Source organism: Dermacentor silvarum, chromosome 1 (assembly GCF_013339745.2).
Source record: "Dermacentor silvarum isolate Dsil-2018 chromosome 1, BIME_Dsil_1.4, whole genome shotgun sequence".
NCBI classification, from domain to species: Eukaryota; Metazoa; Arthropoda; class Arachnida; order Ixodida; family Ixodidae; genus Dermacentor; species Dermacentor silvarum.
This window is the reverse complement of record NC_051154.1, coordinates 249,415,086-249,434,790: the sequence shown is the minus strand read 5'-3', so window position 1 is coordinate 249,434,790 and position 19,705 is coordinate 249,415,086. Positions and strand designations below refer to the sequence as shown.

General features: G+C 45.0%; 1 protein-coding gene across 1 annotated transcript in view; it reads left to right on the top strand.

Moving 5' to 3' along the window:
* LOC119437033 (coiled-coil domain-containing protein 6) overlaps positions 1-19,705 on the top strand; it is a 36,488-nt gene that overhangs the window by 4,779 nt on the left and 12,004 nt on the right. The window contains exons 3-4 of the mRNA XM_037704100.2: positions 4,771-4,914; positions 17,082-17,482. Coding sequence (XP_037560028.1) covers positions 4,771-4,914; positions 17,082-17,482 — 545 coding nt within the window. The remainder of the gene's footprint in view (positions 1-4,770; positions 4,915-17,081; positions 17,483-19,705) is intronic.

The following is a 19,705-nucleotide window of genomic DNA, read 5'->3' as shown; positions in this document are numbered from 1 at the left end:
GGAGCCGCTGGAGCTGAGCACTGCCTTGGGCCTAGCTCAGCTATGTTATGTAGGCTTGGCTGACTATTGTCTACCAAGATACATGGACAAGGTGCTTGCTTCCAAATCGAGGCTCACATTTTGTCATTTAAGTTGCTCTGAACAGAAGACGCTGGCTGTGCACTTCACATGCCACCTGTAAGAATAATGTCCAGTATGAATGCAGGCAGTTGGAGGAATGCAGGAAGTTGTGCATGTGCACGTCCGTCCGGGCTGTGATCCCAGGCTCTGGTTACGTGGTTTCAAATTTGGTGTCTGGTGGTGTAAGGTACCTTACTGCAGTGCCGTTCGGGATGTTCACGCTGCCATTGTTGTACGCATGCCATATAGCTGCGAAGATGTGAGCATTTGCAAGTGGCTGGAGTTAGCGTTTAGGGCACGCTTGACTGGCACAATTTTTATTCTTGCTATCAGTTTGAACCTTGAAAGTGCATATAATGGCCATCTTACAGTCAAGACATCAAATGGATTGAAGCTTATATGAAAATGGGCACATGTGTGGTAGGAGACTTCTCCTAGCTGTTTGCTGTTGCTTCTGTCATACACAACTGATGGCTGGCTGTATTTTAGGCAGCAGTATTTATTTGATGCTGAAGCTATGCTAGAAATTCAGTGTTGATCAGATAGTTGCTAGTACGTATGAAGCTTCACCTCATTTGTCCCTATTAAAATACATGGAAAAGCATAAAATCATCTTGCTTGGCAATCACTGACGGGATTGGTTCGAACTTGTCACGTTTAAAGGAGCAAAATAAATGTCTCAAACATTTGACTTATAGATAGACAAAAGAAAATATAGAAAATCAAATTCTGACTATGCTAAAATATTTTTGTCTTCTCAAAAGTTAGGTGATATTGGAAATCTGTAAAAGGCCTTTCAGAAATTTAACTAGAACAAAGTGCTATACTTTGCCACGTTGTACACTGTCCCATTATGTTACCCACGAAAGCTCTGCAATATCTTGATAGCACCTGTACATGAAGTCACGAGGTGCCACTTTTGTCTCTCTAATCACTCTTAGCAGCTGCTTTTTGCAGATGTTTGATGTTTTTTCAGCCTAGTGTTACGAGTCAGTCAATTTCACATTTCATCATTTTCCAGATGTGACATTTTAATTGTCTTCAGGTGTCATAAAAATTGTAATATCTTCAGACCTTAGATTGAACTTCTTCCTTTGACACATGGATTACGGACGGAAAAGTGTGGATGTACACTGGGGGAAGGGGGGGACTGAATTTGTTTTGACATGCAAACGAGTCTATTCGCCATATAAAGCAGGGCATTCAATAAAATTTGTGTCTAAAGGGCAACGTTTGTTAAAGAATGTTTTTTTACACTGTAACCAAGGTAGGCTTTGCCCCATGAATTGCCTATTGTAATTGAGGGGTTCGAATACAATGCACACAATATTCCTGTGCTATTGATTGACATTCATACAAGGAGCGCCAGGTAATGGAAATCGAGATGATACGGAAAGGGATATCAACACAAGCAGAGTTCTCAGCGCTGTCTTTACTTTGATTGGAACTGACATATTTCAGCCATCAATCATCGCTGTCATCCAAGGCCAGTTCAAGATCGCTGTTGCTCGGACAGATGAACTCTCCAACCCACCTCGTTTTCTTGTCAGTTGACTATAAGTGCTAACTTTTTTCGCAGAGGCATCCATTTGGAATAAAATAACAGGAGACACGCATGGAAAAAAAAAAAAGCATATGTTCAAAACAATGTACACAAACTTTCACTTCAACAGGCTTCTTGCACCATCTGGTGTTGCGTATAACATGCACAGAGGCAACGAACTAGTGCTTCCTCTTGGGAAGGCCTCTGCCCAGGTTTGAGCATTGCAAACAAACCTGGTGCGTAGATTTACATGGTGACAACCACGTATGTTAAATAATGACACATGTGTGCACTGCAGAAGCATCTTAAGTTTCAAGGGAAAGCCTCCACACTCTTACTCTAAGATATGCTATTCTCACCAGCAAAGATGTCGCAAGTCCCACCTGAAGTGTCAGAAATTGGTATGTGGTGCATTGCAATACGAACGTGGCATTCCTGTGAAGCACGATGTATGCAAAACTGCCACTGATAATGCACGGCACAGGGGGGTAGGGTGGGGAGGATGCAGGGTTTGTGATGCATGTAGGAAGTGTGCTCTCTGCTCTGTACCTGTAAAAGGGGGTGGACGTTGCTTGCTTCCACTGTTCAAGGCAATGGGGGGGGAGCTTCCTTTGCAGGAAGGGTAGTTCGCCTCCTCGCATCATTGCCTTGCATTAGTGTGTTTGCGGCATCCATCACTTAGCCGATGTGCACGGTGCCGACGTACTTGCACAAGCGAACATAGTGGCCAAGCTTCGATCGACCGTCGGAAATGGTGATTGCCGTAGGGATAAGTGCGAAAGGAAATGTGCTACTCATGCCAGTTGATGCGAGTAAGCACAGCTGTGCGTAGCTATGTGTAGCACGGCAGAGGGATGAGAGACTGTGAACCCAACTGTAAGATGAGTGATAGTCTGAGTTTGGTGTGTTGTAGGTGCAGAAAATCAAAGTGGTCACATCTGTGTGAATAAGATTTGTAACCTAAGGCCACATTGACATTCAGTAGGCTGAGCATTGTGGTAACCGGTCTGCTCCCCCGTAGCCTTTGCTGTGCAAGGCATTGAAGGAATGAGAGCTTCTGTTGAACGCATTTAAGTACTTTTTGCAGCAAAGTATTTTGCTGCAAAATATTGCTGCAAAACTGATTTGAATGAAATTTGGTGTATTTGAGAAAGTTAAATTTGGCTGATTGTAGAAAGCAGAATTTTAATGTAGGGCTCAACGTATTTTGAAAAAAATTGCTGAAAATTGAACCATAGCTCAGCACCAAAAAACAACTCTCCAATTCTGTAAACTGTACCAGTTAGTTCAAAGCAGCCAAATCTGATATAGTAGCTTACAGCATACAAGAAGTCATTACATTGTTTGTGGGAGTTTTGCAAATTTCCTGACCTTAAATATTAGTATAATTGAGAGTGGTGTATAATCAATTTTGGTCTGCTTTAGCTGTCCCAGCAGGTGCAGTTCATTGCGATATCAGCCTTTATTGCCAAGTAGCAGTTGTAAACTTGACTTTTTCCAGCAATCTTGTTTCAACAACTCTATTAGCAGCAATTGTTTAAAAAAAATTATGACCTAAATATCTGCTTTCTATAATGGGTAGGTTCTAACATTTTCTTTTGAATGCAATAAACGTGATCAAATTCATTCAGTGAATGTCAGGAAAAACTCTGTTCCCATGTACGAGGGTGAATCAGTCTTTGCCTCTGTTTTTTTTTTAGCCAAATTACGGCTGTAAATGTGAAGTCAACATATCCATTCCCAGTGTTGGACCTTTCTTGGACTGGCCCGGCCTTATCTGCCGGTAGCTCCGCGACACGGTGCTGAAGTCAGTTGTTGAAGATGGCAGTTGGGCTTCACACTTCCACGGGTGTACGAGCAACGAAGTGTGATTACTTTTTTATGGAGCAAGGGACAAGCGCTCATCGAAATCCACAGGGAAATGCAGCTCATGTATGGGGAAGGGTGTCTCGCTGGACGAAGGCTGCGTGCTGGACGAATTCTACCGCAGGGGCATCTCAAATTTAGTGCTTCGATGGGACATATGTCTGAACCGGTGTGGGGATCATGTGGAAAAATTGTGTAAGGTACATAGAATAGTATGTATATTTGTAATTACCTCTATGAACCTTATTTTTGCTAATGAAAAATAGGGGCAAAGACTTTGATTCGCCCTCGTATTTAGGCAAGAACTCCACAGGTACAACTTCATGATGATGATGATGATAAAAAGTACTTATTGAAGGATGGCTTGAAGGCCTATTATGTGGAATAGAAAGGGGAGAGGATAAAGTGATCAATATATATATATATATGGCTCGTTATTATGGCAACTGCTGTTCAATGCAGCAACTCTCAGCCAAACTTGGCCCAATTGGGCATGTGATGTACTCTCGCTCTCAGTGCTACGTGCTTAGTGGCTACAATGTTGGGCTGCTAAGCACGAGGTTGCGGGATCGAATCCCGGCCACGGTAGCTGCATTTCGATGGGGGCGTAATGCGAAAACACCCGTGTACTTATATTTAGGTGCACGTTAAAGAACCCCAGGTGGTCCAAATTTCCGGAGTCCCCCACTACGGCGTGCCTCATAATCAGATTGTGGTTTTGGCTCGTAAAACCCCATAATTTTTGTTTTCTCAGTGCTACATGTTCTCTTGTAGATAATTGTTCATCACATGTTCTAATTTGAAGGGTTTTGTGTGTGTGCATTGGAATGGCCTATGCTGAGCTTAGCTGTTCATGTTTGTCTAGTGTACTTCTGTGGCAGTTTTCACCACACTTAGTTATAGCTAGCATGTAGCAAGCTTCATTTGGTGAAAGGTGCCTGAAGGCAGTATTCTTCTGGCTCTTTAAATCATTAGCACATTTCTGTTGTGTGCATTTCATGTTTGAACCTTTTGCTGTAGTTATTGGTGCTGTAACCTTACTTATTTGAGGCTGCAAATTGGACTAGTTGGATTGGATTCATGGTAAGAAACAAAGCTCAGCACTAAGACCAGAGACGTGTCGTGCACTTCTTTGTCTCTTGTCCTAGTGCTGAATTTTGCTTCTTACTTCATTGTTGCTTATTCTTACTGCATCCACTTCTAGTAAACTGAGTAATACAGTACCTTCCAATGTTTTTCAGCTTCGCCAAGAGAAGGTTCAGCTGGAGCAGAGCTTGGAGCAGGAACAAGAGGCACTTGTGAACAAGTTGATGCGGAAGATAGAACGTCTAGAGGCACAGACATTGGCCAAGCAAGCAAATTTGGAGCAGTTGCGCCGAGAGAAGGTGACCTGTTCTGCAATTCCTCCCTAAATCTCCCTTGTATCTACAGAACCTCATATTAGGTGTTATGAATGGCTGTTTGATAGCCATTTGGGAAACTAGAAGGGGACAGGACTTTCCGCCATTGAATAAATTTTTTGTATATGCAACTTTAAAGTGGAATGGGGAAAAAAGTGGTTGGGCTTCTATGCTAAACTATGCTATTGCACATCAGATAGCAGATGTGCACAATGCACTTGGGAAAGCTGTGCACTGTTTACTATTTAAACAGCAGTAAAATAAGATGTTGTAGCAACAGCATATTCTCTGCTTGGCATCATTCTTTGCCATCTCATTTTACTGTTACATTTCTGCAAATGTTTTGTCTTCCTTTCCTTTGTCTAGTTGGTTGACCGATAACTAGTTCAGCAATAACTTTTAACATTTGTTTGCCAGTGAAAAGTGGTCACTGAAGAAAGGTAAACAAGTAGGCGTGTCGGAACGAAGCAAACCCTTTTGTAGATGTAAAATGAGAAAAAGCAGAAGCCTGCTGCGGTATTCATTTGTTCTCAGCACAACACATGCTGTGACAAATGAAAGCTTATTTATTGTAAAGCAGGCAGTTCTTGCTTTGTGGAAGCTAAAAGCTTGTTTTTTTTTTGCTTCCGCTGGTGGTAAGACAGAGCTATACAGGTACATTGGATAGAATGAATTATCTCAACTTACCAGAACTGATATTGCAAATGTGTAGCATGTTGCTTCTTAAAGCCTTTGGCTGTCATTGGTGTGTGTCAAGTGCATTCATACCTCATAGTATGGATCGTTTTAGTTTCGTATAATTTTGGTGAACTTGTCTCTAACAAACTTCTGGTAAGACAATTAGATTTTCAAGGTCTCTTCATATTAAATCTTGAAGGGATACGGACACAAAAGTTGGCGGGTGGTTTTTTGCGTCGGAACAAAAGTTGGAACTGTTGAAAATGACGAATACAAGAAGCTGGTTTGAAAAAACGAGAAACTTTTTTTTTTTTTTTTTGCGATTTTTTGTTGCACCTTGCCTCCAAGCGGCCGCCGGCAGAAGCTGAACTTGGATGTCATAACACCCAATCACCCACCCAACCGTGCGCGCGGCCAGCGCAGCTAAGGTCGGCCACAGCCGTCACAGTGTTTCCGGGGTTGTCGGTCCCTTGCAGCGTTTGTTTAACCCCTTTCGACGATCTTCGCACGTGGTCCGTCTGAAACATATTCGCCGTCCGCGCTCCACGCAGGTGGTGCGTCTTACATGCGCCTTTCCCCGGTCGTCGCTTGGTATTGACGCGTTCGTCGCGGCGGAAGGAACTGCCTAGACATTGCTGTTATAACAGCATCGTCGGTCGTGACACGCCGTCGCACACGTTTCCCAGAGACGAGAAGGTGCGTGCCCCTCCTGCTTGGTCTTCGGACTGCAGTATGTAATAAATAAATAAATAAAATTTGGATACCTGCCTGTCAGCCATCACGCCCCGCCTGGAGACCTCTAAAAAATTACTTCATTTGCACGGACCACTTCGTCGACAATGATTATGTGACCAGCCCGGCTGTGCTGAAAAGCCTCGGCATGCTGCTCAAAAGGCAATGCCTAAAGCCTGACGCTGTGCCATCGGTCTTCTCACGAAAACGCAAGGCAGAAATGATCAGCGGCGCGTTTGAAAAGCGGAGGCGAAAAGATGTCGGTACTGTTTTCGTTCACTTGCAGCCTTCTTGACCAGTGTGAGGGCGAGGCTGGGGCAAGATGTCCGAGGCTGGGCACGAAGGCAGTAATGTCTTTAACAATGTTGGCAACGCATAGTAAAACAATACAAGGCTATTGCGCACGCGCGACGCACGTCACACCTTTCAACTCCCGCCGGTCGGGCGGTGAGGTGCGCGTTCACAAAAACGCCAAAAATAAAGCCATCGGCTCAAAAATGAGCTAAGTGACTACATCTTTTCGGTGTAATCACACACTGAGGATTCATTTTCAGCATTTTCATAGCATTTTCAGATTTTGTGTCCGTATCCCTTTAAAGGTATGCTAAGAAGCTTTGCCACCGAGGTTTGTGCTGCTAATGAAAGCTGGTATCGTGCAAGAAAATTGGGCCAACACTAGTCTGCATAGACATGGGTCTCTTCAATTTCTTGTCCTGGACTGTTCTGACTCTGATCTGAGCTGTGCAGCCATTGCATCCAAGCTGGTTGCCTTCAGAGTGGTATTTCCTTGCTCATTTGGGATTTTTTTTTTTTTTTTTTTTTTTTCATGTGGATGTGTTTTAACTAAGTGTATATTGCAGTATAGTGCAGTTCACCGAGAATAAATGCAGCATGAGAACCTGTCAACACATAGGTGGCTTGACTGGGGATGAATGCTGCAAGTGTTTGCTAAAGCAGAGGCTCAAAAGTCACTGTTCCACTGTCCATTTCACGAGATGTGTGCAACATATAAGTTGCATTTGCAGGCAAGCACTTTTTGTCCACAATATTACGAGTTGGCATGACACACCCACGGCTCACCAAAACTTGATGACGCCAATTTAGGTTACCATATTTTTGTGAATGTGATGTCAGCGATTGCTTTGAATTCGTGGATTTTTATTCAGGAGCTCAATATTCAATCTTTTCGGAGGTGAGACACCCCCAGCATCGGGTATTTTCCTAGAGTATTATAAAACGATCGCAATGGTTTATTTTTGGTGATGAAGAAGGTGGAAAATGACACTCATAATTGCAAGTTCTTCCTGACATTCCTATCTGACAAAAGGAATATAATCCGCAGCAGATTCAAAAGCGCCATTGTTCTTGGTACTTTTTCGCAGTGTCTAGGTCAAAGCTGTTAGGGTTGTCTCTTCCTCGGACACTGAGCTGTTGTCTTCCGAGTCCAAGCATGGCTCGTATTCGGAGTTAAGAAGAGCCGCCGCTTCAATGAGCAAATGAGCAGTTGAAGAGGCTGCACAAGCAGCCATCTCAAAGCGATCAAGTGGCCATGCTCAAGGAAGGAGATCTTTCGGTTATTCAAACTTGATCAGACAAAGCAAAGAGCAACAGATTAAAGAGATACAACCGAGGGCAGAGGAATCCTGGAGCAAGCACACCGGGGAATGGAGCACTCTCAACGCTGGAAAGGAGGCATACCTTAGTGGAAAGTAGCGGGGGACAAAAAAAAAAACTATAAACATACGTTGGATAGCAGGAACATGCAAGAGTGGTGGCCTTGCGCAACAACGTGAATATTATAACAAAGAATCATTGCTGTAGCCGTGTGCAAAGTCAGCAAGCGGCCCCTCCCGTCTGCAGACCCACGTGCTCCGCAACCACGCCCATGCAGGGGCGCATTCCGCAGTTGATGGCAGAAAACCAGACTGAGCAAACCCAGAGAGAGGAGAAAATATGATTATAGAAATATACAACAGATGGCGGAACCACCTCAGAGCTTGCCAACTTCATGTTACTGCGCATATTTGAGTGGAGAAAATACGGGTACATCAGTGACGTAGCGGGACAGAAACACAGAAACCTATCGGTATGTCAGTGACGCTGAAAGAGTTAAGGGGAGTCTATAGTAAATGTACTATCGACCAAAAAAATTTTGCGCACCACGGGATCTCGGAAAACGCTAAATGTTCGAGCAGCCTTTAAAAATAGCCAGTAAAACCATACATCACAATGTTGTTCGCATATACTAGCAGAGGCTAGAAATCGGAATACCAGGCTGCGTTTTGATGCTGCGGAGATATTCAGCTTTTCGTCAGATCCCTTGGTCCGTAAACTTTTTTGGTCGATGGTACCTAATAGGTAACTTGTATGCAAAGCCAGCCATATTGTGATGAGGCTGAAATGCAAGAACATACCTGTTATTGTGATTTCGGGAAGTTAAGGGGGGACACGGGTTGTGGCGACCAAAAATCTCGAAAAAACTCGATTTTTTTTAATTGCATTGTTGGAATGTACAGCTATTATTGCACCTATATTGTTAATTTCATACCGATAATGTCAATATTTTAGCCGCAATGATGCCTTACACGACATGTACTAGCTGAATTTCAGGCCAAACTGACGCTGAAACGGCACATTTTCCGAAATGCGAGCCTGCTCTTCCACGTGTGCTAGCGCGGACATCTTGGTCTCATTTGAAAGAGCCGCTTTTTGCCTTCAAATTCCCGCCAGAACGGGCCCCATTCAGCTATTGGCCACTTAAAAACTGCGCGCCAAAAAAAGGTACTAAAACGCTCTCCTATTCGGCACTTGGCGCACGTGACTTGAGCTTGCCTCCCAATTGGCGGAACGGCATGGTCATCGTCTGCTGCGCGCTTGAAGACGCGCATTGAGACGCGCCATCTTGCCCCAGTGTCAGCGAGAAAGCGTGCCGCGTTGTCGAAAACGGTGCGCAAATTTCGCACGCGGCACAAGTTTGGTGCTAAAAAAGTGCGACCGACGCTCATCGAAAACTGCAAAGTGCGCTGCTCGACGCCGCAAAACGACCAGGACGCCACAACCTCAGCGTTTGATGCCCAAATCGTCGATGCAGCAACGGTAGGCCTAACGACCGCAGCGGCTGCTGCGATTCAGAGTCCGTCTGCCGCCAAGCCTTCGACCTTCACTCGCGGCAAGATACGATCTACCGGCAACCCTCCGAGCTGAAGGAGGAAGCGGCGAAAGCCAAAGCGAATCTATCGGCGTTATCTTCCGCTCCAGCGACGGAGAGGAAACACGAGTTCGTGGGTGACAGTACCGACGATGCACTTCGCCCAGCTGATGTAGTCCGGACTACGTTTATGATTGTGGATTTGAGTGCAGTGAACACTTTATTAACGTTTGCGACGTGCAAAAACTGCAGTGGTGCTTTCGAAATCGTCCGAGACGAGCGGGAATAGGCTCCGTACAGTGAAGTTTGCTGCGATTGCTGCGCCATCTATCGCAGCGCCGCCAACAATAATGAGACGGCCAAAGCGCGCGGGGTTATTCGTAGGCGCGGCGTCGATGGTGCTGTTCGGTCTTTTCTGGCGTTGAGAAAATGTCATCCTTCAGCTCGACTAATTCGAATCCATCAACTGAAAGCGTACGCAAAAGGAAGAGGAAGAAGTGCCGGTACTGCTGCGTAAAAAACTGCCACAGCCACGAAGGCCAGCCTGGCGTGAAATTGTACCGATTTCCTGGTCGCCCGTGGGAGCAAGAACGACGAACAAGATGGATTGTTGCTGTTCGAAGAGTTAAGTAATTGTGAAAACAGCGTTTTCCTAGTGTCAATGTAACTATATGCTTTAAGGTCTAGCCAGGTCTAGCTGCTTGAGGTTCTGCAACTGTATTTGTGTGTTTAGCGCGGTTGGAAGTGTATGGAGCACGTTTTGCACAGCAGGCTTGCGTAGCGCGAAATCTTGCGCGCGAATTTGCGCCTCAAATGCTCTTGTAGGCTGCATGCGAATCTTTGTTGATTTGCTTGCATGCTTGCAGTCCGGTAATTAACTGTTAAATTGCGTTTTTCTGTGATACTTTCAGCGAAGAAAGTAAACTCGGTTTGCGTTGATTTTGGGGGTAGTGATGATGCGTGTAACATCTAAACTTCAAATGCCTTCACCAAGTGGCGCCCGCCGTGAGACTGCTCTCTCTCGTCAGCGCTTTGTGTCGTGTTTGCCTCGTTTACCGTCTCGTGAAGAAGTCATTTGGTTACTGCATGTGCGCTCTTGCTTGCGGCCGCATGCATAGGGCACTGTGTCGTCAGTATGAACTGCGTAGTATTCGCAATCATGCTCCTTTTCTTTTCTTCGGCGAGAATGACGGCTCGCCGTGGATGCTGAAGCAGACGAGCAGGATCTGCTCCAAACACTTCGTGAACGGCGGAGTAGTCAGTCAAGGAAAAATCAACACCTAGAAACGCTTCATTTATAGATTTGCTAAAATGCGTTTCTGCGCACGTCGGCCACGAAATGAACGAAATACTGTAAATAGCAGAGCTGCAGTTGGACATTTCTGTGACCACGCACCGGCAACGTAGCAAAAACGACGTGTAATCACCGAATGTCGATTTGGGACTGTTCTCATTCAAAAAACGTCGCGGTAGCATAATCTTGGTTTGAGCTAGTTGCAATGCGCCGCAAGCTCCCGTCCTTGCTTGCCTTTAAAAGTGGCTCGTGATCCTGTTTGTGTGTTCTTCGTCTTCGTTTAACTTGCACCGCAGATTTTCCTCCAATAAGTCGTGGTAGCGTGTGCGCTTCCGATTATGCGTCAAAACCACTTGCTGATATAAAAATGCATGCATTTTCTCCCTACCTGCAAGGAAACGTCGTACACTTGTTTCCCTTGCTGAGAGTGACCAACGGCGCCCTCAAGTCTGCGCCGTCGGTCTCCTTCACGTCGTAAACGTGGCCCGCCACATACAGCTTGTCTTCTTTGTCGAGTATAGGCGCACGAAAGTAATTTTCAATATAGCTTATCGGCTTAAAGCCGCAAAACAACACACGCGACATTTTGAACGTCACGCGCGCGTTGAAACACATTCAGTCGCTGCCGCGGGGCTCGGAGCGGCCGTCTCAGTGTTTCACATTCCTACCACCATTGGCGCTGCACAGCGTTTTGCCGTATTCGGTTGTAGCGCCCTCTGTTCACTGTACGAAGCCTATACGAACTCGCTGTGAAGCTGCGTTTTATGTGAGCTAACTGTGGAGAGACTCGGTGTGGAGCTCGCCGCGCGTTGATAGTGCCGAGCGAATGAACCCCTTTGCTGTGAACGTTTTGGCTACGCGTGCCATGCAGGCAACGGGCAACCGACAGACCGCGTTCAATGACATTTTCTCGTTGATGGACATCAGCCGTCGGGCTCTTCACACGAAACCGAGGCAGAGCTACGTGAAGGCGAAGCTGACGCCCGCGGCCGATCGCGCGGCACGTAATCTGACGAGCGACTGCGCGCGGTCGATTCGCGAACTTTACGCCGAACTGAACGTGGGCAAAGCAACAGAAAACTTGCGCCAGTCCCCGAAAAAGCGGCACACAGGGGCTGGAAGTCAGCAGGACTACATGTCTGGTGCCTACTGAGCTGTTCCAACTGTAAATTTGCAAATAAAAAGGTTTTGCATGTTTTCTCACTTTTCTCAAAACTTGTTTTTGGGTGACTTCACCAGATTGTCGGAGTGATATCTCATGATCTAGAACAGCTAGAGCAATAATTCTTTCCTTAGCAGAAAGCCTAATCTGCATATTACAAAGTGCTGAGAGCAGAATTTCAAATTTCTGCACATGTATATTTTTATTTTATTAATTTTCTTTTGTTGTGGTAGCCATAGGACAAGGAAATAAATTTGATCACCTGCAGAATGGCTAATTATTATTTAATTTGAAAACTTTTTTTGCAGCATTGCATTTATTGCATATTATAGTATCTAGCTATGAAATAATATTCACTTTCTACTGAGCAGTTTTTTTTTCATTGTCTCCGGAAACAATAGAGCGACAGATTTGTGTATCTTCTGAACAAATGGACCTACAAGAAAAATTATTGCATATTTGAAATCAGCACGAAAAACTAAGCAAGCCTGATTATTTTCATCAGAATTGGCCATAAGATGCAGGACATAATCTCCACAACCCATGTCCCCCCTTAAGGAGGGGAGGGGGTTTGGCACTTGCCTTCAAATAACTGTTCTTTCAATTTTGCTATCAAAACATACTTCATTTAATAAAGAATATGGCCTCCAAATTTCATGCCGAAATGAGCACTAGAAGTGCTTCAAACATGGACATCAAAGTTACCTACACCCTATAAGAATCAGCTTGGCTTGATTGAGATTTGACACAACTCCTTCAAGAGAACTAGAAACTTGCAAAATGTTTTTTAATTGAGACTTGTGGCTCTATGACTGCTTTTAGCATTCCAGTTTTGAAAATTCACCAAAAATGGCACAAGTGACAGTTGGCATCAGCGCGCTTGTTTGTCCATCGGCGATTTTGTTGATCGTACTTCATATTATCTAAACATTTTGATACAGAACTGATGTTTTTCACATGCAACGCTCGCAAGACAGGAATACCTCATTTTTCATCAAATTTGAAGAAAAAGCACAATTTCTGTAGATACCAGCATGTTGCCCTGCGCCAACAATGTGGTCAAGTCATGCTTACGAGGGAGCCCCATGAAGATGGCTGGTGTCTCGCTCAATTACTCAAAAGCAGTCCAGAGAGAAAAACTAGCATAATTGCCAGGAAGGATTTTACACAGGAATGACTGGTAAATGTTAGAAATTGTGTCCCTAATGAATTTCTGGAAAACACTGTTTTTGCTGACAAAATTACATCCGTTACAAAATTTTCAGCGCAAGGTTTTGCCCAATTATAATTTCTCTTATGCATCTACGGACCTAAAACAATTGTGCTACCGTGAGATTTTTTTAATGGAAAAATGATACTTGGCAAATTGCCCTTATAGACCTACACCACGGCGCTACGTCACGAAAATGCGGTGGCGCTGTCGTCGGAATTTAGTTTCGCATGGTAGGCACTCTGCCGCCGAGCCGCCACCCGTGTCGCGCCTACCACAGTAGCCGCTGGGTTTCGCGGGTGGTTGTGCGGTTCCATGTGTGAGGTCTTTATTCTATTATCTTACAACGAAGGAAATGCAGTATGTCGACGTGCTGAGTTTCGTCGAAATACGCAAGATTTGCGTCGAAATACGCAAGTTTTCATAGGTTTCCTGTTGATGACAATCGTCGCAAGCAATGGGCCGCCATGGTAAAAAGCGAAAGTTGGATTCTCATACCAGATTATCCATTGCGACCAAAACATTTCGTAACCGTTAAGCGTTTCTTTTATTTTGTGTGGCGTACATGAGCCATCCTATGATCTTAGGAAAATTATTAGCGCATTATTACAATTTCTTGCCGCACTGTGGGAAAGCTAGATTAGGATTGGCCTTGAATGTACAGGTCGAGCGAGCAGATGCACCACAAAGCACGCCACATTCAAATTTATTTTCATCTCAAAGAATTGCGCCACTTGCAGTGTAGCGCATTATTACAATTTCTTGCCGCACTGTGGGAAAGCTAGATTAGGATTCGCCTTGAATGTACAGGTCGAGCGAGCAGATGCACCACAAAGCACGCCACATTCAAATTTATTTTCATCTCAAAGAATTGCGCCACTTGCAGTGTAGATATCATATCATACGTTCACATACGCAGGCAGCTCAGTCACAGTTGCGTTAATCAGTGTGGGTATCATCAACAGACCTAAATGGGTCTATTAAATTTCGAGCGCGAAATAAAATGTACAGAGTTGGTGCAGAGTTGGAGCGATCGGACGGCCGCGGCCTACAGGACAGACTGCGCGGTCCTACACAGCCGGCGTCGCCGTAGGGACGGTATCTCGCCGGTCCCATCACCGAGGCGATCGCTTCTGTCGCCGGTCACGGCGACGTAGAAATCGGCTACAGCTTGTTTTTAACATGAAGTAATTATTAATAGAAAAAATATCTCGAATTTGCGCGTGTTTCGTAAAGCAGCGCCTTGTACTCAACCACTGGCACGATCAGGAGCAACGATCCGATCGACGGCATTTCGTCTCGCGGACAGAAACCGAAGCACCGGCCGTCTCAGCGAGGCGGCACGGCTGGCTGCAAGTACACCACGTTTTGTTTGCTAATCGCACCAAAGACACCATTTGCTATTAGTTTGCTATTCGCACCAATTCATTTAAGCCCACGTTAATCGTGTGGTCAAACATAAGCGCACTATGATGAGCTGCAGGCCAGTTCGCAAGCGCTGTCGGCCGTCACTGCGGCGGCGGTCAGCAAGCTAAGCCTACCGCCTCGTTTGGCCATATTCCGATGGGGGCGAAATGCAAGAATGTTTCCCTGGGTGCACGTTAAAGAACATTACGTAGTCAAAATTAATCCGGCGCCCCCACTACCGTGTGCTTCATAATGAAATCGTGGTTTAGCACCCTCCACCCCCATCCCATTAAAAAAAAAAAAAAAGTGCCATGCTCGCGTGCAAGCGCTTGCAAGGGCAGCAAAAGTGGGCGGAGCCTACGCGACGTTGCTATAGGGGCTAAAATATATCGACGGTGCCTACCACTGTTTACAAACATGGTGTAGGTCTATATGGTGATGTCAATGTTGAAAATGTTATGTTGAAGCGAATGACAATGTGAATGTTATTCTCTTATTCAGTCAAAAGCCCATTTTGGGAACAGTACTTGACAATATTTTCTTTAATATATTCTTTAAATGTGCCTTGACTAAAATGCATAGCTGTGAAAGCTTATAATTACATCAGTTCTCAAAATTTCTAGATAGAACTTGTTAATGCATAATGAAGGATGTCTTCATTATTCACCTGCTACTTTAAAATTTTTGTTTTGAGGAATTTGAGAAAATTGCAAAAATCTCGGACGTCCAATATATGCCTACAATTCCTCCTTAACCCTTTTAGACGCTGTGTGCACAATTGTGTACACCAAGGTAATGTGTCAACAGCAAAAGCACTGATGAAAGTAATGATATTTAAAATGTGTCACATATATCCTGAAACACTTAGGATTGGAATTGCGCTGCAATTTTGGAGAATGTGCAAAATGTTTTAGTAAAATCAGTGGGAAGGTGGACGATTGGTTGTTTTTGCTCGGTGTCAGTATGTGGTTGTGTGTAGCAGGTTCACTTCTTTTATTGTTTTTCACAATGTCATGCACCAGGCACAATTTTCAAGCGGCTGGATAAGTGTTTTTCAAGCTTTTCAGTACACGAAATAGTTGATGTTCTCATAGTTGATGTTCCTGTGGTGAGTTTTCATGTGGAGTCAGCATTCTGTAAACTTGACAAAACTCGCTAAATAATTTAAAACTCTTAATCTTTTCTGCAGCTTTACACTTGCTATGATTCTGAAGATGCAAGAAATTGGTGAAAGTAAGTTTTCCATCAACAGCATAGAGTGGCGTCTGAAAGGGTTTAAGGAGCCCAAGTGGGTAAAAATTACCTGCAGCCCTCCACTAAAGCATAGCTCAAGGTAGTCTAGATGTAGCATCTCGGTATAATTTCTGAGAGTTCGTAAGTCAGCACTTGCACTTACACTCGAACCTTGTTATAACGAAGTTGAAGGTAACCAAAATTATTTTGTTGTATCAGTTACTTTGTTATATTCATTATTTCTCTTTACGGCTATGTATGCATGAATTTGAACATGCAAGAAAGACGGTGTTGGGGCCTGTGGCACCGCTGCACAGCCATGTATGCGATAAAACCTAAATGAAACAGGAAAAGAATCTTCAGGGTCTGCAACACACAACTTGCATCTGTCGCAATAACGTTTACAATAGCTGCCTTCTGTGCCAATGTGATGGTCTTTCGCTTTAGCGTTCCACTTGGCTCTTCCATATTGTCGCGAAACTGGCGAAACGGCAACGCGGTTAAAAAGAACAGCTTGCATCTCGTGTCGACACGGCGTGTCGACTATGCAGATTATCCATGCTGATCCGCCACTCTCACATGGCACTGCTGTGTGTCTGAACAAGGATGCCAATGAACCTCGCAATGCCAACTAGTCTTGGCCGTTTCGTGGCCTCCGAAATTGCACCGGTTGCACCAGCATTTGCGGCATGCCGCAGTGAGAGACAAGTGCATGCACTTGTCTTTGGCACCACCATACCTAGCAGCGCTAGCCATGCACAAGAAGTGGCTCACCATCACACTTATCTCTCTACTGCTGTACGTCGCACTGTGCAGCTAGGCGTGGCGTCCGAGATTGTGCCAGTGCACACCCAGCTGTGCCTGCACGGTGCAGTGGCAGTAAGCATGAAGGAAGGTAGTGAGCCGCTACTTGCGTGTGGCTAAAGTGTACTAGAATAGCGTGGCTGTGCGCAACAGTGATAAAGACCAGTGTTGCTTGACGGTGGATTTGGTGCAGGAGTTTTGAACTGTTATGCCGAATAAGTGTCAAACCCTGTAGAAAGTGATATGCCCAGCGTGCAACGTTCAAGTAGTTTTGGGTTTCAGAGACTAGCCAGTTATATCCATTAACAGCACAATTTTACTTTGTTAAAAATAGGTTTGAAATCTCTATTGGAATTTTAAGAAGAATTTACTAATTATATCTAGTTTCGTTATATCAATGTTCGGGTCTATTTTGCTCTTTCATATTTGTGCAGATGTGGCAGGTTGTTGACATCAGTGGCTGTGTGCTTGTTGTGTGTGCCAGGTGGAGCTAGAGTGCACACTGGAGCAAGAGCAGGAGGCACTGGTGAATCGCCTGTGGAAGCGAATGGACAAGCTGGAGGCCGAGAAACGGATGCTGCAGGAACGGCTGGAGCAGCCCCCATCAGCGCCGCCGTCGCCTCGAGAACCCGGGCGTGACACCCCAGCTGCGCTGGGGGCCCACGTAGCGCGGCTGCGTGGGGAGCTGGCACGCCTCCGAGCCCAGCTCCATGACACTCAGCAGGAGCACAACGAAAAGGTGGCCCAGTTTGCTCAGGAGGAGCGCCAGATCCGCGAAGAGAATGTGCGCCTGCAGCGCAAGCTGCAGCTCGAGATGGACCGCCGCGAGGCCCTCTGCCGCCACCTTTCAGAGTCTGAGTCGAGCTTGGAGATGGACGAGGAGAGGTGCCAGCTTTTCTCACAAAACTTTTTAAGGGAGTTATATAAGGCAAGCTGCAGGTGCAGATTATGCATTGAAATATACAGTTAAGCCTCAATATAATGAAGCTGATAAAATAAGTTTGTTTCATTATATTTAAATTTATTTAGACCTTTATTTAGCGCAGTCACCAATCAATGTTTCTTACACGGAAAGGGCCACAAAATTTTCTGAATTATCGGGCAATCGAAAAAAGCAAAGTTGAATGGAAAAATTGAGGAAAAACATCTGTTGAATTAAAGAGTTGGCAGCGAAAGATAGTTTCATGCTGTGCCGATATCTTCACATGAGTGGTACGAATTAAGCTAAGCCAGCCACGCTTGCGCGTCCACTCCACCCCCGCTTCTAATAGTGTCACCCGCGGTGGGACGACGCTATCCTGAAAAGCCCTGGCAGGGGGGAGCAAATGCTTCATCTGGCTGTCTTTCCAATGCGTCTCTGAAACTTAAGATTCCACATCCTCCAGTAATAAATGCACGGGAAGATAACTATAGGATGCCTCGCCATCTCGGCACGCACACTCCTTGCACACGGGCCAGGTTAATTTTTAAACTGCTCGCAGGCTGGTTATGCGCTCAGCCATGCTGTCACCCATTAGCAGCCGAGAGCACCCCCCTTTCCACCCGTCTTCCTTTACTGGCGGGGTAAAACAACGCTTATCAAGCAACCATCCTTCTCGGCTCAGCTTTCACTCGTACCCAAAGCATGCAGTGCACGAGGAGCGGTAGGATCTTATCGTACTCGTACTACGAAAAATGACGCTGCTATACTTCGGCAGTTGCTCTTTGTCGCGCTCGTGCAATTTGACAGGTGCTTTCTCAAGCGGCTGCTTGTAATTGAAGCATTTGTGACCGTCTGCGTCAGCTGCGGAAGTTTTCATTGTCGCTGTATTCTTTCGCGGTGGCAGTGAAATTTTGTTATATTGAAATTGTGTAAAAACACACTTCGTTATTGAGGTTCTAAATACATGGGGTTCTCCGGGCAATAAGTAATGTAATGCTAAATACTTCGTTATATTGAAAATTTCATTATATTGAAGTTCGTTATATAGAGGTTTAACTGTATTGACCCTTTTCGCGTTCTAGAGAAACGAGATGGCGATTTCGGCGGCGCGCCACTCGTGGCCTCAGCGACGGCGCACGAATACGAAACCATTGCAGATTCTGCCTTGCTTCTCTGTGATCAGCTGTCGGAAATGCAGCATAGTTTTCGCCAACGCACTCTGCTCCAATCATGCTAGATTGAATCATATGAATTGAAGACGTGTGCAGCAGATGGCTGCAAAAATGTCTGGCATAAAGAATGGAATCAACTTGTGTGGCCAAGTTAGCGGACAGCTGCTGCAACTGTCTGTACGTGTTACCGGCACTTCGAGATGTACAGCTTTCCTCGAGGATACAGCAATTTAGCTTATCTGCCGGCGTTATATCGCTAACCTTCAAAAAAAGGGCTTCAGCCCCGGAATGTCGGTAAACGTGAGTACTGATCATTAAACAATGACAAAGGGAGTAGCGCCGCTTCCTGTCATAGTAAGTTTCGCGCACAGTATTTACACACATCTATCCCAACTCGCACGGAAACTTGCGCCCACTCTTTCGCCAATGCGTCAAGAATATATGAATTGGGCACACGCTTGAATATATGTGCACTATATACGCACAATGATGAACTACACCGATGGCACACCTGAATGTTTCGTGACGGTTCACAAGAGTAAGCGAGTTACTAGCGGTAATATACAGGGTGTTTCAGCGAACACTTTCAAAAATTCTGTGACAGATAGCACAATTCTAGTTAATGAGCTGGTGTACTCAAAGAGGCGGGCATTACTTGCTCAAAAAATTGAAATGCATAATTGAATAATTAACAAAAATTCACTAATTAAGTTTTTAACTAGTTACCTGATGGCCCATATTGCAATGTACGAATTGTAGCCGTGGACTTCGCAAGGCGGATCCACTTGGAACGAATTGTTGGGATGACACCAGTTTCGAGATATTAATTCCCGAACTTTGCAGAGAAATGCATCGGCGTTCCAGTTAGGTTCCTAACAAAACGTCGCCTTTTGCATTGCAGCACAAAATTAACTGGAATGCCAATGCATTTCTTCGCAAAGTTCGGAAATAAATACAGTAGAACCCCGCTGTTACGTTTTTCACGGGACCGTAAAAAAAAAAAAAAAACGTAAG